Below are 22,637 nucleotides of genomic sequence, written 5' to 3' on the forward strand. Positions count from 1 at the left end.
TTGTTCGCATAGGTTAGTGATAGACTTGTGCATTGTGACCTTTGGTTACTTGACTGCTGTAGAAGTCAGTGAAATACTGTATTTAGCATCTCACGGTTGACTTGTCTTTCATGCTGTGAAAAACATTTTGACAGGCATGTTGCCCATCAGAAATGTTATTACTTGAGGTGTAAAGCATCATCAAACATGGTCTCACAGGAAAAACTTGCCATTGGTGTTTTTTGTAGCATAATCATTCAGACAATGAAAACGGAGAGTTGCTTTGCTCTGCATCCTTCATTTTCTAAAAAGATAAACGATTGATTTTGCGCTGTCGTGAAAAGAGGCACTCAATAGCATGATAGCGGTAGTCATGTTTGCATCGTTGTCATGTTCGTCCTCTGTTTCATAATGGGGTGCTCTGCAAGGCACTTTGAATGTGTAAACATGTGTAGTTGAGAATGTGATTTACCTTCAGTGGGTTTTAGGGACAATAGGAGAATGTATGTCCCCGGGTGACAACAGTTGAGAACCAACGGACTACAGAAGGGATGGGTAAATAACTGGTGGCCACACTCTGAATTGCCCATTGATTTAAAAAAATAAACATTGAAAAATATATATTTTTTTATGATGTATTTATTTATTTATTTATTTTACAAATCCCACAAAAATCAAAAACGCAGATAAGCATTCATTATACAAAAAAGAGGGAGCAATTGATAGAAAGGGGGTATCCCAGAACAAATGAGAAAAAAAATCTTAAAATATTTAAATATATATATATATATATATATATATATATGAATATGCAAATATGTGAGTGCTGAACTGCAAATATGCAGGAGACAACTGTAGTTTTAAGTTGTAGTGTAACCATTCAACACTAGATGGCACACAATGCTTAGTTGCACTTACACAGGTCTTATATTGCCTTATTCTATAGTGAGCAGGCCTAATATATGTTTTTGTGTGTGTGCATTTGGAATGAAAATGTATGCAAGACATAGTACCAGAATAATGTAAAAATTTTGAGTGAGTTGATGAAAAAAAAAAAAAGAGTTCTCGCGCTTAATGTTGTTTTCTTGTTCAACAGTTTTGCGCTGTCCTTGAAAAGTAGTTTTTATGCAAGAGGTCCCTTTGAACTTCAAACCCTTTATTATTAGGTTTGCATAGTTGACATTTGATGTATCCATTGGAAAATGTATTGTCAAAAATGCAATATTTGTTTTTAATTATTGTGTCCAATTTGTCCATATTTAAAAAAGCATTTTTGTCATACATCTGATTAGGACTTGTTTGGTCGCCCATCCCTGAACTAGAGCATCTATAAAAGTATAACATTTGATATTTCAATATTACGATGGAATATTTTTGACATGGTTCTTTCTGTAAAACAACATAGTCACGAGAATATCAAATATATTATTGAATTAATAATATCTCTACTTTAGTCACTTTCTTGTGTCAATTGTAGCTAAAAAAATAAACATTTAATTCCTCACTCCAACTCCTAGTTTAGCAAAACATTTAGATGATGTGGTTATGACACATTGCAATTGTGTGCATTTCCAGTTTGTTTTCGTTCCTAGCCTTACACGATACAGCAGGCTAAAACAAAAGCTGGTGGAAGGCACTTAGATCATTGGCCTCTCTGGGCACAGGGGGTATTAGCTCCATGAAAGAGGTACATGGAAGTAATGAGTGTACGCTTGTGGTAGTTGGGGGTAAGCCATTAGTATGCTTGAGCTAACATGAACACAAGGCCTTTTGGATCATGACACGTCGCAAGCAGTTCTTATCATGTGGACAGCTCCATCTGCACCTTTAATATTTTATCCCCACCAGTTCATTTGGAGTTCAGTGTGTACACACGCAGGCTTACCTCGGAAAACGTGAAGTGGGGGTGGGGGTGGGGTTTGGGAGGAAGCTTTCTCCTGATGTCCCAGTGTGGCAAGGTTGCTTCTGCATGGCTTGCAGTGATGATTCCCAGACAGAAAAGACAGAGTGAAGGATGGAGGACGAAGGAGGATTCCCCAGGGAAGATTGGGGGGGGGGGGGGGGGGGGGGGGTCATGTGCCGTGCAGCTAGGTTACTTTCAAGCTCTGTGTCACTCTCCTCTGTCTCATTGGATCCATGTCACCACTCCGGGCTGTGTGAAAAGGGGCTTTTCAAAAGTCCTCCTGTCCGTTGCCCCCCCCCGCCCCCCACCCCATCGCCATCCCCAGTCGCCGCCGCTTGACTCATGCCGGCGGATGATGGAAATAATAGCTGATACCTGCGAAACAAAGCGCAGATTGGTTGCCATTTGTGATATAAACCGAAGCACTCGATTCAGCGTTCTCGCCTCACCCACCCTCTCTTATCCAGCCGGCGTTATTGTGTTTCGCATCATGAGTTGATTGCATGAGCAGGGGTGATTTATCGATCACGGGCAGTCTTTTCATAGGGGAACACACACACACACAAGCAAAATCTGTTTAAGAATGAGTGGCCATGGTCTGAGTGGCACCCGCAAAGGTCATTTATTTCATTCCGTCCCACCATGCAATGCATACATCTCCATTTTATTCTTGGCAGGCTTTGTTATGCTGTTGATAGCCAAGCACTTAAAAGTTATGTTTCAAAGTCTGACTACACGTGTTGTCTTTGATAGGCACGCAAAACTCCAATTCATCTTTCTCAGATATTCCTCGCCATTTTTTAATGTATTTTTTGCTCTCAGGCTCACCTGCTCGTTTGAGCGTATGAACACGCTGGGCCGGGGTCTACTTTGTTCCAGAATAAATATTTTTTGAAGTGAATTTATTTGAAGCAGCTCCTCTCTGTCGGTCCGTCCAGGCATTGTGTCTCTAAATCACAGTATTGATTTTCGAAGAAGCAAAAAAAAAAAAAAAACTCTGAACTCTCTGCACGTCAGTTTCTTTTTTCTTTTCTTTTTTTCCTAGGCTGTTATGTGCCACTGATTCCCTTAAGGTTTAATACACTAAAATGCTACCCCCTCCCTCTACTCTTCATCTCTCCTATTTGTGGTCTTTTCTCCAGCATGCAGAGGAATAAAAAAAATGTACAGTGCTCCCTTTAATCTTTTGTAGCTGGTTATAATATTTCAGTACGTACATGGAATGATGGCGTTGTTTTGTACAACAAGAAGGTTTCTTATTACCTCTTATCCTTTTTGTTCCCCTCTGAATTCTTCAGACTGAGGAGCCAGTTGTTGTTTTTTTCTTCTCTGATGGATTTTAATGCTTTCCCAAGCTTTTATTGATATAGAATGACACTAAATTTGGCGCCAGTTGGCCCGTCTTCTCTCGACTGGAGCGATAGATGTTTATTGGATTAGTCTGTGGACATGCAGGCTTGGCTCCCTCCTCTTTTATTTTGAAACTTTGATCCACGATCGACCAAGATCTCTTTTTTTTTTCCCTTTTTCTCTGTGTCAGTTATTCACCTTTATACATTAACGCTGCCTTTTCTCTGATTTGACAGCTCAATCTGATCTTCCTGGTCATCACCATGTACAAAATGGTGAAGCACTCAACCACCCTGAAACCAGACTCGAGCCGACTGGAGAATATCAAGTAAGTCAAGTCTCCACTGCAAAATGGCCACATCCTGCTTATCAGCAATATAACACTGCTGCTATTCTACCACTGCCCACGAAAACGGAGACTCTTTCACTCTTGAGAAAAACCTTTTTGAAATAATGTATTAAAGCAATACTTCCTTTTGAGTATCTCGCTTCAAAAAAAAAAAAAAGTTGAATCATATTGAACAGACTGTCACGTCAATAAGCAATCAGTTTCTGAAATGTTGATCCACATCCGATTTTTGCCTTAGGAATCAATTCTTCCCATTGGAAATTGAGGCAAACCAGTTACAGAGCCAAATTGGATCTATTAAGATAGATGCAGTATGTCAACTGTCATTCTTGATCAAATATAAGCGTTGTAAAACATACTGCCTGAACTTTAACAAAACTTTGACAAAGCCTCGATGCAATGATTTAAAGATCAGTTTCCGGATTGCGTAATACAGTGGTGTCCAAACTATGGCTTGGGGGCCATTTACAGACCACCATCTATCTTTCAATGGCCCGTGGCATTTATTAAAGTTACATTTTGACAAAGAAAATGGCTGGGGTTTTGTAAAAATCACCATCCAAGGAGTTGGTGAGATGTGGTACATGAGGATTCCTACTAATTAATGTGTTTTAGATAATGTAGAGCTTTTTCGATATGCAAATATTCAAATTAACTATTTACAACTAAAATAAAAATAAAAATTCAGAACACTGTGGTGAATAAAGATAATTCATTTTTTGAAGCAAAAATGGTTCACGGCAAAAACTGAAATTTTAAGTAAGATATAATTTCTTAAAATTAACCTAAATTAGCTTATTTTGCTTTGACAAGATATTTATACTTAAAAAAAAACATTGTCAGACAAGATCATTCTGCTTATTTTAAGATACTTATTACGTAATTATCTTATTTGAACAAGCAGTCTTTCCATCACATTCTGCCAGGTCAATATTATTAACATATCACATTAATGATTCCGAAGTAACTGCTTTTGAAATAATAATGAAATTATTACTGATTCCTCTTTTTTGGTCCGGAATGCAGAAATGGGATTTGGCTGCTGTTCAGTGCAATGGTGAATGTATTGTAATGGGATGAAGGGCCACGACCACCCCAACATCTTGAAAAATCCGTAACTACTTGCCTTGTGACATTTATAGAAAGCTGTTCAGATGGCACATTTTCACAATAACTGTAATATATAAATAATATAAATTGCTTCATTGACTTATTTGGCGGGTTTAATGAAGTCGAAAAATCCTTCGATTGTTCTTTATGTGTTCTTGGAGGAAAAAGTTTGGACACCCATGTCTTAATATGTACTGTACAGTATGTGGCATATATTTGTCAAAATACCACGAGCATCAAAAATTATATCACATATTTCCATCCTATTTCTAACCAAGCCGTTTTAGGGTTGCCCATCTCATACAAGCAAGCCGATCCGTAACCAAGCCCCACATGTATTTATTTTATTTATTTGAGAAATTGGGCAATAGTGAGCAGGAATTGAGCATCATCTAACTGGATTCTTGCGTCTCCAAGTGAAAGCGGAGCCCAGAGTGTGGAAAACAAGCAAGTACCCCTAATAAATGAAAGCATTTTAAATCAGTGAGGCTGCAATTTGCTCTTTGTCTGTAGCCCCTTGCACTTGTTCACCATCAAGTAAGGGGTTGTTTATGAGAAGCTCACGCTGTTAAATCGCTAATCTGCGTTCATCAACACTGAATATACTGTAGCTCGGTTTACACTGGATAATTTAACCATCCCCCCCCCCCCCCACCCCCGGGCACCCCAACCTTCACACACATATGCTTTCTGCAGAGTCTATTGCGTCATCACTGGTGGATGCAGCATTTTGTCCCCTCGCCACTGAATTACACTTGATCAAAGGGGAAGTCAAGTCAAAAGTGCTCTTTTCGTTTCATCCATCTCAGTGGGCGGCCATTTTGCTACTTGCTGTCGAATGCAAATGATACCACAGTTGTTCAGCGCTTAGATAACGACCAATCACGGCTCAGCTTTCGAATGTCACATGACAAAACTTAGTAAACAGGTAAGCCATGATTGGTCATTACCTGAGCCCTGAGCAACTGTGATGTCATTTTCAGTCGACAGCAAGTAGCAAAATGGCCGCCCACTGAGATTCATAAAAAAAACGGGTGAATTTTGCTGCTTCATCACCTTTTTGGGGCATTCGACTTTGGAGGTTCAACTTTATCTATTCTCAATGACTGTACTGATGATGTACTGACCCAGACCCAAATGATGTTGGCGGTCAGATGTGGTGGTGTGATTTGCTTCCAACTTCAATTTGCAATAGAATGACACAAATCACTTTCACCTCTTCATTGGCAAGGGCACAGCGGAAAAGCTACCATATGTTTGAGTTGAATTCAGATTGTTTTTTGTTTTTGTTTTTTTAAGCCCAGTTTCTAACCCAAGAAATTAAAACAAGCCCTTTCACAAAACCACAATAGACGATTTGCTTCTGGACATTTTCTGAAGCTGTAATTGCTTGGGGTTTTTTTTGTATCCATTTGAAAACAGAATTTACAGGCGGCTAATCAGGGGTTACACGGTGCTCATCTTAACAGTGCAAGGGCAGCAGTCTTGCTAATTTCATTGTGATTTCATTATTTACTTTTGCGAGCAAATGTGTGCAGCATGACAGCGCTGCGGTGGATGCGCAATCAAGAAGAACAGACAGCAAAGCGGCTTATTTACGCGCCCGGGTGTATTTGAGCTTTTCCACTCTCATATTAAGGAAACCACAATTTGTGCCTTTGTGCTGGAAAGCTTTCTTTTCAGATTGTTTATTCCTGCAAGGATATTCCGTATATTAATAGTGTCATTGTGGTCTTTTTGTTTGTGCTCACATGGGCAGTGTCTCTGCATGTTGCATGTAAAAGCAAATTTAACGCAGCCTCTCCTTTCTCTTCTGTCACTCTCTTCTCTGCGGGGCAATCCACGCCAGTAATTATCACGTTTGTGACGGCTACTATAATACCGATTTGCCTGGGTAAGCTTTAACTTTACACCTCGGCTAATTATACACACACACATCGTCAAACAAAGCCTAAGAATGCTGCAATTAAATCATAAGCATCCGTATTTTATTTACTGTCTACTAAGCTTTGCAGGCCAACCCTCGCTGTGATCTAATTGTGCTTCTCTCTTCCTGCTTCTCATGCTAGCTATGAAGATAATAAACAGTTTATCAAGTAAGGACGCATTGACCAGAACTCCTCAATTCCTCCTTAATTCTATTTCCTCTCCTGCTTCTTTCTCTTACCGGGTCATCCGTCCTCCTCCCAGGCAGCAACCTTTAAACGAATCATGTCTGTCCTTGTGAATGCTTCCTCTCACTCTCTACATTGTCTTGTTGTTGTGCGTTTGTGGCTTCTTCACACACCAGGTGGTATTTGCCTTTTCTCCTTGAACTCTTTCCTCATCTGCTGGTAGTTACTTGTTCGGTTTGGACACATAGATAGATGCCCTCGCCTTGAATTGTGCTGTTTGTTTCGATAAAACTTTCCTGGCTGTGGAAAAGGTCAAAATGGGAATGACAAGCTCAAGTATGTTTGTGTGTTTGTAAGATATCAGAATTTAAATCACTGCACCTTTATTTTATACTTTCCATTTTTTGGAATTGTCTGAACATTTCAAGCATTGCATTTTGGACATGGGCTTATTTTGCTAACTAACAAAGTGACAGAACAATAAAAAAAATGGAGTGATAGTTTTTCCTAGGGATGTTCAATACCACTTTTTTTTGTCAGACCGATACCAATCCAAGTACTCAACTCTTGAGTAGTCAACGATACCGATACCATACTACTTAAAAATAACATAAAATAAAAAGGTTGTTTTAAAGAAAGACCAATATATCCCAATACTGTTTTTATTTTTTTCATTTTTTCCTTAAATTACATGAAAACTTTTAACGATTGCTGTGCGATGGAGCAAAATAGCTATTTTAACAACTTTTATATTTACTCTACAGTCGCCTACTGTCATTGTGGGGGGATAGGGACCTGCCCGGCCCACGAATAGCGAAAACCCACCTTTAATTAACGGCAATTGAAATGCAATTAAAACCCAAAATATCTTCAAAAAACACAGATAAATATTGAATATAACATGAAATGGCTTATTTTGCGGAGCTGATCATGCCATCGTTGATGAATCGGGCAATTTAGGACATTAAGCTGATCACCAATTTTGCATAAAATGCTAATTATCGGCCAATCCCGATCCAAAGTGCAATAAAACTAACAAACCCGCTCTGAAAACAAATGAAAAGTAACTAAAAAAATGTTTTTAAACAGACTCAAAACGAAATAACAACTAACTAAAATGAATAATCAAAACTATATTATGAAAATGATAACAGCACAGTCAAGGATACGTTTTGATTCAAATTTGTTGGTCATTTGGTTAAAATGTATACTGAAGAGCTAGATTGCATTCTGACTCGAGAGTAAATTTTGGAGCAGATCTAAACAATACAGTACAAGGCATTACACTGAAAAGAAAAAGTAGAAAGAAAATATTTCTAAAGTTGTATTGCTTCAAGTAATCATCTTAGAAAGACCTGCCTCCACAATTATCTTCTTCGCTTGTATTCAGTCATTATGTAGGTCTGCGCTGGACAGAGTGACATTCTAGTTTTATTGGTTTGCTGGCATTTGCTTTACAGCTTTCCTGTCCCCTTTCCTAGCAATGGTCCCATTTATTGATTTATCAGAGCCATGTAAGCTATTCATACAGTATGTAATCTTGTCTTCTGTTTGTTTTTGTCATCTTCCAGATCCTGGGTCATGGGGGCCTTTGCTCTGCTCTGTTTGCTGGGCCTGACGTGGTCCTTCGGTCTCTTCTTCATCAACGAGGCCTCCATTGTCATGGCGTACCTCTTCACCATATTTAACGCCTTCCAGGGGATGTTTATCTTCATTTTCCACTGCCTCCTCCAGAAAAAGGTAGCTTTCATGCCTCGAGGCAGTGCTCAGCAGAATGTCTTGAAGATTTCTGGAGAGTCGTGTTTGTGCGTTCTCGTAGGTCCGCAAAGAGTACAGCAAGTGCTTCCGTCACACGTACTGCTGTGGAAGGCTGCCAACTGAGAGCTCGCATGGCTCGGCGAAGACTTCCACTACACGGACAAGCGCACGCTACTCCTCTGGTACCCAGGTAGATCGGCAAGCGTGCGCAAGCAGATTCATGAGCCGCGTCCTCTGAATTTCACAAGTTGCTTTCTTTTCTGCCCGCTGCCTTTAGCTTCTGCCACTTTTCTCACTAACGTCATGTGCATGTGAAATACAACTGCACTTTGTATTGCGGTATTGCTTCATATTTCACTTTGGGTCAAGCCAAAATGATTGCCTATGTGATTTCTGGATGGGAAAAAGGATGGGCATTTTACTACATTTCCTTTCTTTACTGTGCTGAAGGATCAAAGTAAAATGCAGTCTGTTTTGTGACACAGGTTGACTTTGAAGTTAAACACTGAATAATAAAGGCAAATTAAATAAAATATATGTACTCACCCAACATGTCTGACAGATGCTTAGTGGAGATGGAAATGAAAGGTGTTAGCAGAGCATCATCTGGCGATGCATTACACTGGGGAACAATTTGAAAAAAAATCTTTATGCTGATTAAAACTAAAATTTCCCCACAGCGTACCCTCCAGATAAGCAAAATTCAACTGATTAGCTGTAGAAAGACTGTAGTAAAAATGATTACAATTGGCCTCATCTGGCCTTTCACCACTGTGTAGCAACTTGTTTGCAATTGAAACAGTGCAGTGAGAGGTGTGTGCAGCTCCCAATAGGTCATTACTATCAATATCTGAAAACAGAAAGCTAGCATAGTATGAATTAAGCGGATTTGTGCTAGCTATTGAAGAGCAAGCAAGCAAAATGTATTTAATCTTACCATGTCATGACTTTGGGGTTGGACTCGCACCTGTCCCGGCCCGGGTGGAATTTGGCGGCCCCGACGGTCGACCCTTCGAATTCGCGCTAGGCTAGGCTCCGGGCTCCCTTCGAAGGTGGTCCAGACTCCAGAGTCTGCAGCTAGATCCGCCGGGATGGCACGAAGTACGTCCAAGTGGCCACTCGCCAGGCTGCTTGGCTGCCGTCAATCAAGTGTGGAAAGATGAAGTGCCACCACCCAAATCCAGATTTAATAAAAAGTTATCAAAAACAAAATAGCCTTATATATTTATCTGAGTCCTGATCGGGAGACAACGTCCGATTCCGATCGAGTCAGCAACCATGTGATCGGGCCCGATTTCCAATCACGTGATCGGATCAGGACATCCCTACTTTTAACCATGGGCATACCATTGTATTACATTTAATGCTTTTGGTGGTGTTGTTGTTTTCAAAGCTTGTAACTATTCCATCTTATAGTGCTTTATTTACAGACATACACATACTTTTTTTTAAATTAAGAAAATAGGGGTCCTTTAGCTCAAAAACTTGCCGTGATAGAGAAAACTGCAATCAGTTTTGGATTCCACACCCCAAAATTTGCTAAAAACAGCTGTCTGGTAGAACTCAACAAAGATTGTGTTCCCCAATGTCACAGGTAAAGCTAGAATTAAATTATGTCTGTCTGAAAAAATACAAATAAAAATAGACGTAGTTGTAACTCAGCTTCTCATAGCTTACAACCAATTCCATAATGTTTAGATAGTATTAACAAGGTGTCTCTTGGTTACAGCCAAGTTATACAATATATGGTTAATCAAAAACCAATTCCTAAATTATGTCCATACCTACCAGAAACACTTCCTTAATATGTTCCACAAGCAAGAAACGTTAAAGGCATTCACTTTCCAAAAAACTTTAAGTGCAGACAGTGTCGCTGTAATTATAAAACGTAGGCGGAGGAAGACGGTGCACACACACCAATAAATGAAAGTGGATCTGAGCAGCGGGCTTGTTGAAAGTCCTAATGACTGTCCCTTGTTGACCTGACAGAGTCGAATCAGGAGAATGTGGAATGACACCGTAAGAAAGCAATCTGAGTCCTCCTTTATCTCAGGTGACATCAACAGCACCTCCACCCTTAACCAAGGTCAGTTCGCACCTCATTTCTCTGCACATCTCTCACACACACTCCTTTGCACACATTTCTTCACCCGCTTTAAAAATACTCCTCCGCGCCGCCGCAAAAGGATGGTACCTCGGTAATCGTAATAAATGGCTGCAGCTTGAAAAGGCCGAGCAGTGCGATCGGAAAAGGGAAAATAAATTATCTCGTCCTTCCGTCTAGTCTCCCTGTTGTGTCCGCAAAGGATTACCAAAATCCGTCTTCAAATAATCTGACCGGTCAGTCTTAAAGTGGGGCGAGGATAGAACATTTCTTATTGAAGTGCTGGCTGTCCAAACAACATGCAGTGAACATGCGCAGCTCACATGTAGACAAAACTAAAAATGAGGAAACTGAATGTTATTTTAAGAAAGAAGCCATTTGTTGCCTGGCATCTGCGGTGACCTCGGTTCCTTTCAAAGGGTGAGGGTGGGGGGGAAATAAAAGAAGCGTCATTTATTATTTAGCTTGAGCACAAATATGATGATGAGAAGATGATGTTCAACTCTGGCTGACCCGGAGCGCTTAGCGTGTTGCTCGGCTTTCTGCTGCCTCTTAAATGGCTTTTGGAGCATGTGAAGGGAAAGCGAGGCAGTTAACATCCCGCCCTGCTTCCATGCCAATTCCTGCACATCTCTGCCTTGGCTCTCTTTTTTCACTGACACTTCTTACAAGGTAACTCACTGCATCTCCTGCTCCCAGGCACATTTTGACTCGCTCATACACCTCTAACAGAATACAAGTCGAGCTTTTCTCCCCACAGTGGCGAGCCGTGAAGTTGTTAATGTAAAGGTTAGATATTGATCACTCCGGGGTGTAGAAACCGAGCTACCCTGGAGAGCTGCTGCACTAAACGAGGGCTCTAGCTCCTGGAAGCGCTTCCTGTCATTAAAAGCATCCCTGAAGTCTTCCCAACAGACAGACAGATGGCATTTAACACAGGTGATTAATGGCACTGGAGATGCCTTCGTTGCTTGAAATACATTAGAAGCTGGTTAAAAAAAGAAATGGACAGGAAGCTGTGCTGTGGAGGAGAATTTTAAGTCTAAATGATTGTATAAAATGATGTAGACTCTTGTGTAATGCAGTGGTGCCCAAACGACGGCCCAACCGGCCGTTTTCTAAAGGCCCACAGAATATATATATATATATATATATATATATATATATATATATATATATATATATATATATATATATATATATATATATATATATATATATATATATATATATATATATAAAAACTAAAATAGTTATAACATTTATCTTTATATTGCCTCATGAATTAAGATATTTTTGTTTCAGAAGCAAAAATGTCTGTGTCAAAGTCTAATTATATCAATGATTAAGATAAGTAAACACTGCTTTAAAAAATTAATACTTTAGGTTATGAATGTGGAGATCTGCTCAGGGCAGGGGCGGATCTATACTAGTGGCATACAAAGCTGTGGGCCGCCCCCAAAAATAAATAAAATAACTATGCTACATAATTGCTTAATTGATTGCTTTTAAAGTCGGACAATGTCAAAGTGGACCCACAGTTAGCGAATGCGGGTGCGACCCACACATGTAATACACCTGAAACTACTTGTTGAAGTGCGTTTATACTTTCCCCCCAAAAGTTGAAAACTGATTCAATAGATACAGAACTGTGCAAAAGTAGTTTTGAAAAGTTATTTAAACTCATTTGCTCCCAAAAAACGTATAAAAACGGTCTGTCAAATATGGCCATGGTCCCAAAAACGTATTTATATGTTTTTGGGGCCATGACTATATTTGACACGTTTTTTGTTTGTTTTTGTTTTTTGCTACAGCATACAGAAGGCGTTGATGCAGCCTCTGAACTGACGAGAACGCTTAAAGTAATGTTAGTTACAATTACAAAAAACGGCCATCAGGTGGCAGCAGAATATAAGAGATCAACCAGGGCCATGTTGTAAAAAAGCTCCTTTCCCCAGTGTTTTAAACAGATTTGTGAATAATGATGAAACTTTGCTATATTCTAATGCTAATTTCTGCAAAACTGAAATAGATAGAAAAAAAAATTGTGATAAAAGAAGTAACTCTAATCTTTATTTTCATAGGTTCCCTGTTTTTATAGCAATAGAACACACTATTCTGCGGGCCTTGCAAAATCAGTCAAAATCCAGTAAAACAGCCGGGAGCGAACGGGATTGCTTCAATGAAAATGGCTGGGAGTAAATGAGTTAATGATCTTTTACAAAGCAGTCGTCTTTACAAAATAAAACAAAATGGTAGCAGAACTACAATTTTTTATAGAGAGATGGTTTCTGTTTTAAAACAAATCTCAATACACATGGATTTATTTTCACCAAATGAATCATGATGGAATCCAGTAACCACAAAGTAGCTAACAAGCAATTTTGGCTACGGTCATTATAGGATCTTTCAAAGAGCAAACGATGACCACAGACCTTTGCATATCACTATCCATTTAGAATTTGTTTAATTGTTCTTATTTTATGCCAGCATGGTAAAATGTTTACTGTTAATTACAATCTATCAGTTGTAAGCCTTACCCGTTGCTGCCTTATTGATTAGATGATACTTTTTAGGGTCAACATAAAAATCATCTAGTAAAAAAAGTTGTTTTGTTTACTTGCATTTTTAATAGGTTACACACGCACGCACACACACACACACAGGACAATGTTCTCTCATTTATATTATGTTGCAAAAACTCCCAGTAATCTACTCGGCCTACTCAGGTGCAGGATTTAAGTTATTGGTGTTATTGGCAGAGTATTACACTTGGTAAGAACACAAAACTGGCTCCTCTCACATTTTGGCAGCCGCTTCCACGCAACTCAAATAAATGCACTCTGAGCTTGGCTTTCATTTATTATGTTCACTGTTGGCTGAGTGCACATTTTCCTCTTCTGTCTTTCAACTCCAGGAATGACTGGGAATTATCTACTAACAAATCCTCTTCTTCGACCACAAGGCTCTAACAACCCTTATAACACCTTACTGGCTGAGACAGTTGTGTGTAACACCCCCACGGCTCCGGTGTTTAACTCTCCAGGTGTGCTTACTTACACTATCACCTGCTTTTTCTTTACTTCACTTTTTTTTTCCCCCCCTTCCAAGTATCTCACTCTTAAGTTTAGTGTTGACAGGTCAAACAAAAGGCAGGATGTTCGACAATGTGGCATTGTTATAGTTGTCCACTCTCCACCTCCCATCATTTTTCTAACTAAACAACTTGCATTATTTGACTAATGAAGTTAGAGTGTAAACTGCATGAGCGAGGTTAGCAAGTCATTTATGGTTTTGAATGTTTTAATGCCCTTAAAACATGTCAAATCTATGTTAACATTACAAAAAATGCATTTAATACAAATGAGGGTCACCCGTGTATAATTTTTTCGCAACCTGGCGCCATGTTGCGAAGACTGCAGTGCAGTTACAGTTAAGCCTAAAATTATTCATACTCTGGCCATTATTTATAAAAAAAAAAGTTGTTTTTTTTTAAATTTGTCGAATGGGTATCTACTCACTGCAAATGGCAAAATAATGTGCCACTAGTTTTCGTTATTTATTTGAACAGTTTGATAACTGCCCAAAATGTGTAACTCACATCCTTAATATATTATATGACTGCTAATGTTAAAAAATGTATTGTATGTATATATCAAAATTTATTAGGGTTCTTTAGAATAGGTCAACCTATTTTCACCTCCTCACAATTGTTTGGAAAATGTAAAATACAATGAAAATAAGGATCACCCCCCAATTAATAATTTATGTCATTTCCAGCCAGATGAGACCCATTCACAAATCAAAACTCACTTAAACAAAAGAAGAAAAAAAAAGAAAAAAAGTGGGCTTAACTGTATGTTTTCCCGACCATGTTGAATCTGAAATGGCATCTTTTGTGATGTTTCTGTGCTCTTCCCTTGTGCTTCCCTTTAGTGACCTACAGAGAGACAAGTATGGGAGTCAAACTTAACTTTGCCTATCAAATGTAAATTTTTCTCAGCATGCTTACTTAAAAAAACAAAACAAAAAAAACAAACAAACATCCCACCCCTTCCCCACCACCGGCACGTTTGCTGTTTATTTTAGGCCATTAACACACACTCACTGAGCAAGTGGTTCACAAAATGTTCAAGTTCTTTCAGATTATTTCTGATTGTTTTTAGTCCAACATTCGTAGAAAACAGTGACAGTGTCCAGTCGAGCTCAATTGGCACCTTTTGCAATCACTTTTTTTCGCAGTGGTAAAGACCCGCCTGTCGTGATAGCAGCCGTTAGATTTCCCCTTAAAATCTCTTAATCTTGCTCTCTCCCTGATAATCAGCGGGGCATCTCTGCTATTAACATCCCAAATTTGATCCTTTTCCCCAGTTGTTTAAAAAAAAAAAAAAATTTTTACAGGAAACCAATCTTTGCAGTAAAAGCGCCCCCATTAGTCTTCCTGCTAATGTCGACATCTGGTTTAGTGCGAGGAGTCACATTGGCCTTTATCTCCTCTCTCTATCATCGAATAACTAATATTTATCTTTTTTTGGTGGTGCTTTGCATGACCTCGGTGCTTTGAGGAATTCCTAACATGACTGCGTCTGACCTCTGCAGCGCTTGTGTTATTCCTCAGCTGCTCTGCCAGTGACTGGTGTCTCACTGGGAACTGTCACTGTGACGAATGCCAAATGCTGGGCGGTTGGCGACCTCTGACCTTAGCCAGCTACGGGCGCACAAGCTGCCAAGTTACGGACAGAATGTATACCTAATTGGACAAAAGCAACTGAGAAAAGCTATAACAGCTTTTAGTTAATGTAAAGTTGTGTTATGAATAATGGCATTGTGTTTAAAAATATGAGTAAAGCTCAAAATCCTTGAAATAGCTTTGTTATCCAGGAATGCATTTCTCAAATGCACCGGGAATGTTGCATGGCGTATTCCTAACTAACATGAAGAAGAAGAAAAAAAACATAGCAAATATGTGAATCTCTCTCTCTCTCTCTCTCTCTCTCTCTCTCTCTCTCTCTCTCTCTCTCTCTCTCTCTCTCTCTCTCTCTCTCTCTCTGTGGATTTATCAGTCCGCCCAATTGGGCTCATATAATAGCATAATGACATTCCTCTTGTTGGTCTAGAAACAACATGATGCTTCCTTGGTTTTTGTTCAGACTTCCCTTTTGAAGGCATTTCCGCTTGGTTACTATCCCTTTACCAGGGTCATTAAAAAGTATTAGAAGTCATGAAATGGATTTTGCTCAAATAAAAGCATTAAATGGCATTAAGAAACATTAAATACAATGTCGAGATGTGTGAGTCACTATAACACAATTTAGCAATAATAAATGTGATTTAAAAAATATGTCTAGTGGCAAATTTACATTGAACAACATCATCTAGAGTCCACAAGGTGCTTCATGTTCCAAATACCAATTGCTCTAAATTTGAAAAGAAAAAATGTAGTGTTCTGTCATCAATGTCCAACATGAAACACTAACGCCATCAAGTGGCAGAAATTATCTCAACACAAATCTATGACTTAATGCTTCACACTCCTTTCAACCCTAACTGCTGACTGTAACATAATTACTTACTTACTAGAAAATTACCGTATTAATGTACTAAAAGATACTACCGCATTTGTATTTGATAACCATATTTGTCCACTTTTTGTTTAATAAACAAGAGTATGAAAAACTTGAAAAATATATTTTATTGTACATTTAGAATACATATAACGTGCTATTTACGATTAATCGTGGATTAACTATGTAAATCATGCAATTATTTACGATTTAAAAATTGTAACCGACTGACAACCCTAATATATAAGTGTATGCATATTTGTCTATGTATTTGTGTGTGCGTTTGTGTATATGCAGTAGTACATTTAATTAGTTTTAAGTTGCATATACAAATCGCATTAAGAAGCATTAAATTCGATTTAATGATATGTGCAGAAACCCTGTTTACGTCCCGTGATGTTATGCTATTATTAGGATTTTGAGCTTTACTCATCTTTTTAGTTACACTGCTGCTCTTGTTGCGAACACAAGTTGATTAGATTTTCTGAACCTTTGCTCTTGCTATGTTGCAGTTCAAACCCTTTTTTTTTTGCCCTTTTGAGTGATTTTTCTTCATGTTACAATAAATCATTTTACTTTCTTTTGTACATCAGCTGCTCTTAGACCAGATAGGCTGAGCAGGCAGACATGAAGTGAGTCTTTTCACCTGCTGTGTGTGGTGATGGTGGAGTGCTGCTTGTGGGCTCCCCGTGTAGTGAGAACAAAGATGGCTGTCTCATGTTTACACATGACTACTTTCCCTTTCTCCTCATTCTTCCCCCCCGTCTTCGTGCTTTTTCTCTCGCCTTGCACCTCCAACCTATTTGGTGTAATGTAGCTTGCCCGTCTGTAGACCTCCACTCTGCCCGGTGTGTCGTGATGGTGGTTACGTTAGTTGGTTTTCTTAATGTTGTTTGGGATCCCCTTTCATTGTCTCTTTGCGGCATACTAATTACGCACAAAGCTGACTATGATTACAGTTGAAAGAAAGTTCAAAGTTTTCAAAAAAAATCTTAAAATTAGTGGTGCAACGGATCACAAAGGTCACGGTTCGGATCCGATCACCGATTTGAGTCAAAGATCGGATCAGCAAAAAAAAAAAAGAAGATAAATAGAGACAGAATGTCCAATATAGCCATTTAGGATTTAGGAAAACAATTTTAAGTGCAATATGAGGCAGAAACATTCCTATTTTTACATAGTTCATGTGTAAAAATGTAATGTTCATATGTAAAATAATAATAAATCATAATAATAATAATAATAACAAATAATGATAATAATAAAGTATCTTTCTTTTTTTCTTTTTTTCCATTACCTTATTTTATCAACATAAAATGAATAAGGGGTAGGACTAGATACGTTTTTAACTTCCTCCTACCCCTTTTGAACATATAAACTCTTTTCTTTCTTCCTATTCTTGTTTTCTTTTTTACTTCAATTTATATTTTAGACTTGTAATGTGTTTTCTTTGTGTTTATATGTTCCAAAAAAACGAAAGAGATAAAAAGATAATAATAATAATAATAAATAAAAATAGTAATAAATAATAGTTACAATTATTAATGGCTTAAAGATGTGTATAATCTAAATAGCTAAATTTGACATGAGGTGAGTGTTTTTTTCGTTTTTCAATGGGCAAAAGTGTTTTATAAAATAAATGAATACAAAGTTATATTTATCTTTTTTTTTTTTACTAATGAAAAGACCTCAACGTGCAATTTAAGGCACATCCCCTTTCTTTAAACATGGAGGATGGATTGCAAAGTATCCTTGGTCCAGAATATTGAAAAATAATTAAAGTAAGCCAGGTACCAGCTGTCAAACTCACCAGCCAGACACACTTTGGCAATGCTAACAGCTAGCCGCTATCCACTTACGTCGTAGACTTCTGCCATATCATACAATGACGGCGTAATTAATTAGCGGTTTCTTAACGTCCTAAATTAGCGAGTTGGGGATAGGGTTGTGTTGATGTTGGTCGCAACTACAATATTAATCAACTACGATAAAGAAACGTCTAAAAGGGAAGTCAAGCGAGCCTTCACGCCACGACATGGGCCAACTTCAAAGTAAAGGTCTACTAAGGCTATTTGCATTGCCGTCGATATATTACTGTGTTTGGTAAACGTTATTTTGAAGTTAGTGTTAGCGTGTTATGTTAAGTATGTTTCAGCTTCCTTGACATGTCAGAATGGTATCGACTGTGAATGTGCGATCCGAACCGTGGGGCCTGATTCCAAACCGACCGCGGATCACTGATGATCCGTTGCACCTCTACTCAAAATGCATGCAAAGCAAAGCATTGTGCCAAACTAACAGATGTATGGCATGGCTTAATGTTAACTACATGCATCCTAAACAGCATTAAATATTGAACTCAGCGGTCACGTGCTATTAAGATGTGAAATAACGGAAAGTCTTTGTCGTTTCTTTGCAGGGCACTCACTGAACAATGTGGTGAGGGATACAAGTGCAATGGATACTCTACCGCTAAATGGTAACTTTAACAACAGCTACTCACTCCGCAGTGCGGACTTCGGCGACAGTGTACAGGTGGTGGACTGCGGACTCAGTCTGGACGACGCTGCCTTCGAGAAAATGATCATCTCTGAGCTTGTGCACAACAACCTGCGTGCCTGTACCAAAAGTCACCAACAGCAACAACAGCAGCCCCCCAACATGCATCACCCTCCCCATCACCACCACCACCGTCAGCCTCAACAGCAGCACCCGCCGCCTCCGCCGCCTCTGCAGTACCATCACCACCACAAGGCGGAGCGGGCTCCGCCCAAGGTGACGGCGGTGGCGGGCGGAAGCTGCAGCGACGACGACGCCATCGTCGCCGACGCTTCTTCTTTGGTGCACGTGGGCGAAGCGGTGAGCCTGGAGTTGCACCATCAGCACGAGCTGGAGGCGCCGCTCATCCCCCAGCGGACTCACTCGCTTCTGTACGCCCCTGAGAAGAAGGTGAGGACCGACGGGGGAGTGGAAACCATTCAGCTGACGCCCGATAACAACGACCAGGAAAGTTTGCAGTCTCCAAACAGAGACTCTTTGTACACTAGCATGCCCAACCTGAGGGACTCTCCCGATCCGGAGAGCAGTCCGGAAGTCGTGGAGGACTTGAAGAGCGAGAACGAGGACGTGTACTACAAGAGCATGCCTAACTTAGGAGCCGGCCACCAGCTGCAGGCCTATTACCAGATAGGCAAAGGGACGAGCGATGGTTATATTATTCCCATCACAAAAGACGGCTGCATACCGGAGGGCGACGTACGGGAAGGACAGATGCAGCTAGTCACAAGCCTTTAAATGTATTACGATGCACAGCCGAACCTCCTCCTGACCATTTTCAGCCGTAAACATTTGGTGAACAAAATAGTGAAAGGAAGTAGGTGTCGTTTGAACTACACTCTTTCTGCCCCCCAAACAGGTCCTTCCGCTCTTTTCAGCCATTGCCGTGCAAAGTTTTAATAAAAGTGTACATAAAATACAGAGTCAAATTTTCATTTTTAGAGATAAGCCAATTATGTATTTAAATGTGCTGCTGCTGTCAGAAATGTACGGTACCATAATAGAAATACAAAAAAAACAAAGAACCATTACTTGATCTTTCAGAAAGCATTTAAAAAGGTTGTACATACACTTCCCAGCATCCCGTGGTTTTGTTTCATTTTTTTGTTTTTTGATTGTGGACAAAATGACGCTCATGGACCAGGACATGGACTTGAGCCTGTATAGACGCGCTCCCCACCACCCCCCTCCACCCCCCTCCTCCTTTAAAGGCATATACATGGTCCTGGTCAACCATCATCCCCATGCAGTTTCGATTGTATGACCACTAGCAATCAAGCCCCTGGCCTTATATTTTCTCAACTGTACATTGAAACCGTAGTCAAGAATTATGGCTATAAATATATATTTTGTTGTATTGCTGGTGTAAAATACCGATTTCTTGGTAAACTGTAATTATGAAGAAACTGCAAAATTTAACATTTGAGAGGCTATTGTCTAGAGGTTATACATAGTGGTTTCAACCGTTGATTCATGGTAGTGAGTTTGAACGTTAAAGACATATGTAAAGAAAGAAATATACATTTAAAAATTCATGAATGCTTTATCACGTTTCCCACCAATGAACAGTGTTTATACTGTCTGAATTTCATTAATGTCACCCACTTAAATGTGTTGATATGATTTTGCCAGAGTGGCGTTACTTATGCATAAGTACATATTTTAACTGTTATAGCAAAGTGACGGGCAGTTTTGAAAATGAAGGCTTTTGTTATTGTTGTTGATCATAAATTTACTTTCACTGCCTTGGTGTAAACCGTTTATTTATTAAATCTTTTTTTTTAATAAATGGGAAATTTTTCCCATCACCGGTATACATACTGTACTGTAGCTCATGATTTTGTGTAAACATATTACAACGAGCTCTCCACTCTAAGACTGATGTAAAGTTGAACACTTGTTTGACAAATACAATAAATGTGAGTTTTTTTGTCAAATGCTGATTTATGGTGTATTTGCTACGACAGGACATCGGATCGCCTTGACTTATTTTGCTATGACCACCTTGAAAGGTAAATTGGTGAATTCATGTCTAATTTATTTTCTCTCATTTTGTTCTTGAATGGCTGCACAGTTTGAGAGAGCTCGTTTCACCACGTTTGTTAGAAACGCCAAATCTGTCCATGTTATTCAAAGATGAGAAACTCAGGTAGGAAAATTGCTATGTAAACGGTTTTGTGTGGTTGTAACACGAATAAAGGTTCGATGATTCTGATTTACAGTATTCCATTAATATATTCTTGAATGAGCCCTACTTTTGGCACAGTGAAGAAGCACTACACAAATTTTGTCGGATTTTGGCGTTATTAGCGCGTGGGAGTGGCAGTTTATCCACACAGCTCACAACTGGTCAATGTTCCACTTGGCTGCGCTTGTAGAAATGTATTATACAAAAGCAATGTCCACGTTCAACACTTATTTGCTCTAATTGTCCGTTGCGGCTGAAGCCCGCAGCCAGTTGCTGCCCGTGTTACACATCTCAGGTAGCCTAATGCTAATTTACGAAGCACTGCAATGTAACACCAGTAGAGGCGGCGTGACAAGATCTCAGCGGGGGAGCTGGAAATTGCACTGATTACCATTTGGCATTGAAGTAAACAACTCAGACCTTTGAAAAAATAATGCACTCACACAACATGACACTGAGTGGGCTACTGTTTTGACTCCAACCACAATTATGTGGCATTTCAAAAGTGGAAAACTTTTCGACATAATTATACATAGGTAGGCAATTGCCCCCCAAAAAAGGCGAGGGGGGGGGGGGGGGATAGCCATTTGATGGATGAGCAAAACAGTTTTTGTTTTTGTTCTGACAGGTTGTCGGTTCACTGATGGGCTAACGCAGTGGTAGGGAACCCTGGTCCTCGAGAGCTGCTGGCCTGCCTGTTTTCCATGTCTCCCTCCATCAACACACCTGATTGATGAACAACATCGTTATCAGGCTTCTACAGAGCTTGCTGATTAGCTGATCAGTTGAGTCAGATGTGTTTTGAGGAGAGAGACATGGAAAACAGGCAGGACAGTGGCTCTCGAGGACCAGGGTTCCCTATCCCTGGGCTAATGTATCAGTCATGTCAGCACCACTGATTGAATGTGATTTTATTAGTGTGTGACCATTCAGTCTAGCCTAACGTGAGGGAAATTTGGGAAAGGGTAAAAAAATTTAGGATTTTTTTAATGGATGGTATGTCAACATAAATGCTAACTCAGGCTAACTTCTTTTTTTCTTAGGAAGACATGTCATACACTCACACATTGAGTTTGAGACTCACACATTTCGGTCCAATATCACGCTCACGCGCCGATTTATCATTCCTACTCGCCTCTTTCCTGTCATTTCTCAGCTTTCTGCTGTCCTATTGATTAAAGGCTAAAAGGCCCCAAGAAAAATAAAATAAATTAATTGGCAGGGTTGCTCCAAAAAAAACTCTAGAATACTGGAAATAACAACCCCTTAAAAAAAAAAACACCTTTAAAGAGGAAGTAATCCCCAAATTTGTCTTTGCAGTAATATGTTCTACGCGGCCCCATTATTCTAAACACGGTATTTGAGAACAATTATCAGTTAAAGCACCAAAATCCACTCGTTTTTATCCATCTCATGTGGCGGCCATTTTGACTATCGGCTATCGGCTGAAAATGACATCAGCGCAGGGCAATCACAGCTCAGCTTGTGAGCTTTCAAACTCAGAAAATCAGGCCCACGGCCGGCAGAATACGCACATTGCGTAGGGCACTATTGTGCGTGGGGGGGGGGGGGTTGTTTGTGTGAGGAGATGCGTCCTGACATCATCAAGTGCACACGTTAAATACAGGTAGTCCTCAACGTACGAACAAAATGGGTTACGAG

At 39.6% G+C, this 22,637-nt stretch overlaps 1 protein-coding gene across 15 annotated transcripts in view; it reads left to right on the top strand.

Moving 5' to 3' along the window:
• Nucleotides 1-21,002, top strand: part of adgrl2a (adhesion G protein-coupled receptor L2a) — a 127,305-nt gene extending 106,303 nt beyond the window's left edge. For 3 of the 15 annotated variants that reach the window (XM_086088557.1, XM_086088560.1, XM_086088562.1), the window contains 9 exons: nucleotides 3,469-3,560; nucleotides 6,541-6,585; nucleotides 6,761-6,787; nucleotides 8,377-8,545; nucleotides 8,625-8,753; nucleotides 10,553-10,649; nucleotides 13,585-13,713; nucleotides 14,604-14,621; nucleotides 18,651-21,002. In XM_086088557.1, coding sequence (XP_085944683.1) covers nucleotides 3,469-3,560; nucleotides 6,541-6,585; nucleotides 6,761-6,787; nucleotides 8,377-8,545; nucleotides 8,625-8,753; nucleotides 10,553-10,649; nucleotides 13,585-13,713; nucleotides 14,604-14,621; nucleotides 18,651-19,525 — 1,581 coding nt within the window. In that variant the 3' untranslated portion in view covers nucleotides 19,526-21,002. Of the gene's footprint in view, nucleotides 1-3,468; nucleotides 3,561-6,540; nucleotides 6,586-6,760; nucleotides 6,788-8,376; nucleotides 8,546-8,624; nucleotides 8,754-10,552; nucleotides 10,650-13,584; nucleotides 13,714-14,603; nucleotides 14,656-16,824; nucleotides 16,864-18,650 lie in introns of all 15 variants that reach the window. The other 12 variants (XM_086088568.1, XM_086088567.1, XM_086088566.1 and 9 more) reach the window with 12 other exon arrangements.
• Nucleotides 21,003-22,637: the final 1,635 nt, after the last annotated feature.

The sequence above is a fragment of the Leptonotus elevatus genome, chromosome 11 (assembly GCF_054856555.1).
Source record: "Leptonotus elevatus isolate MCC_2025b chromosome 11, RoL_Lele_1.0, whole genome shotgun sequence".
Classification (NCBI taxonomy): Eukaryota; Metazoa; Chordata; class Actinopteri; order Syngnathiformes; family Syngnathidae; genus Leptonotus; species Leptonotus elevatus.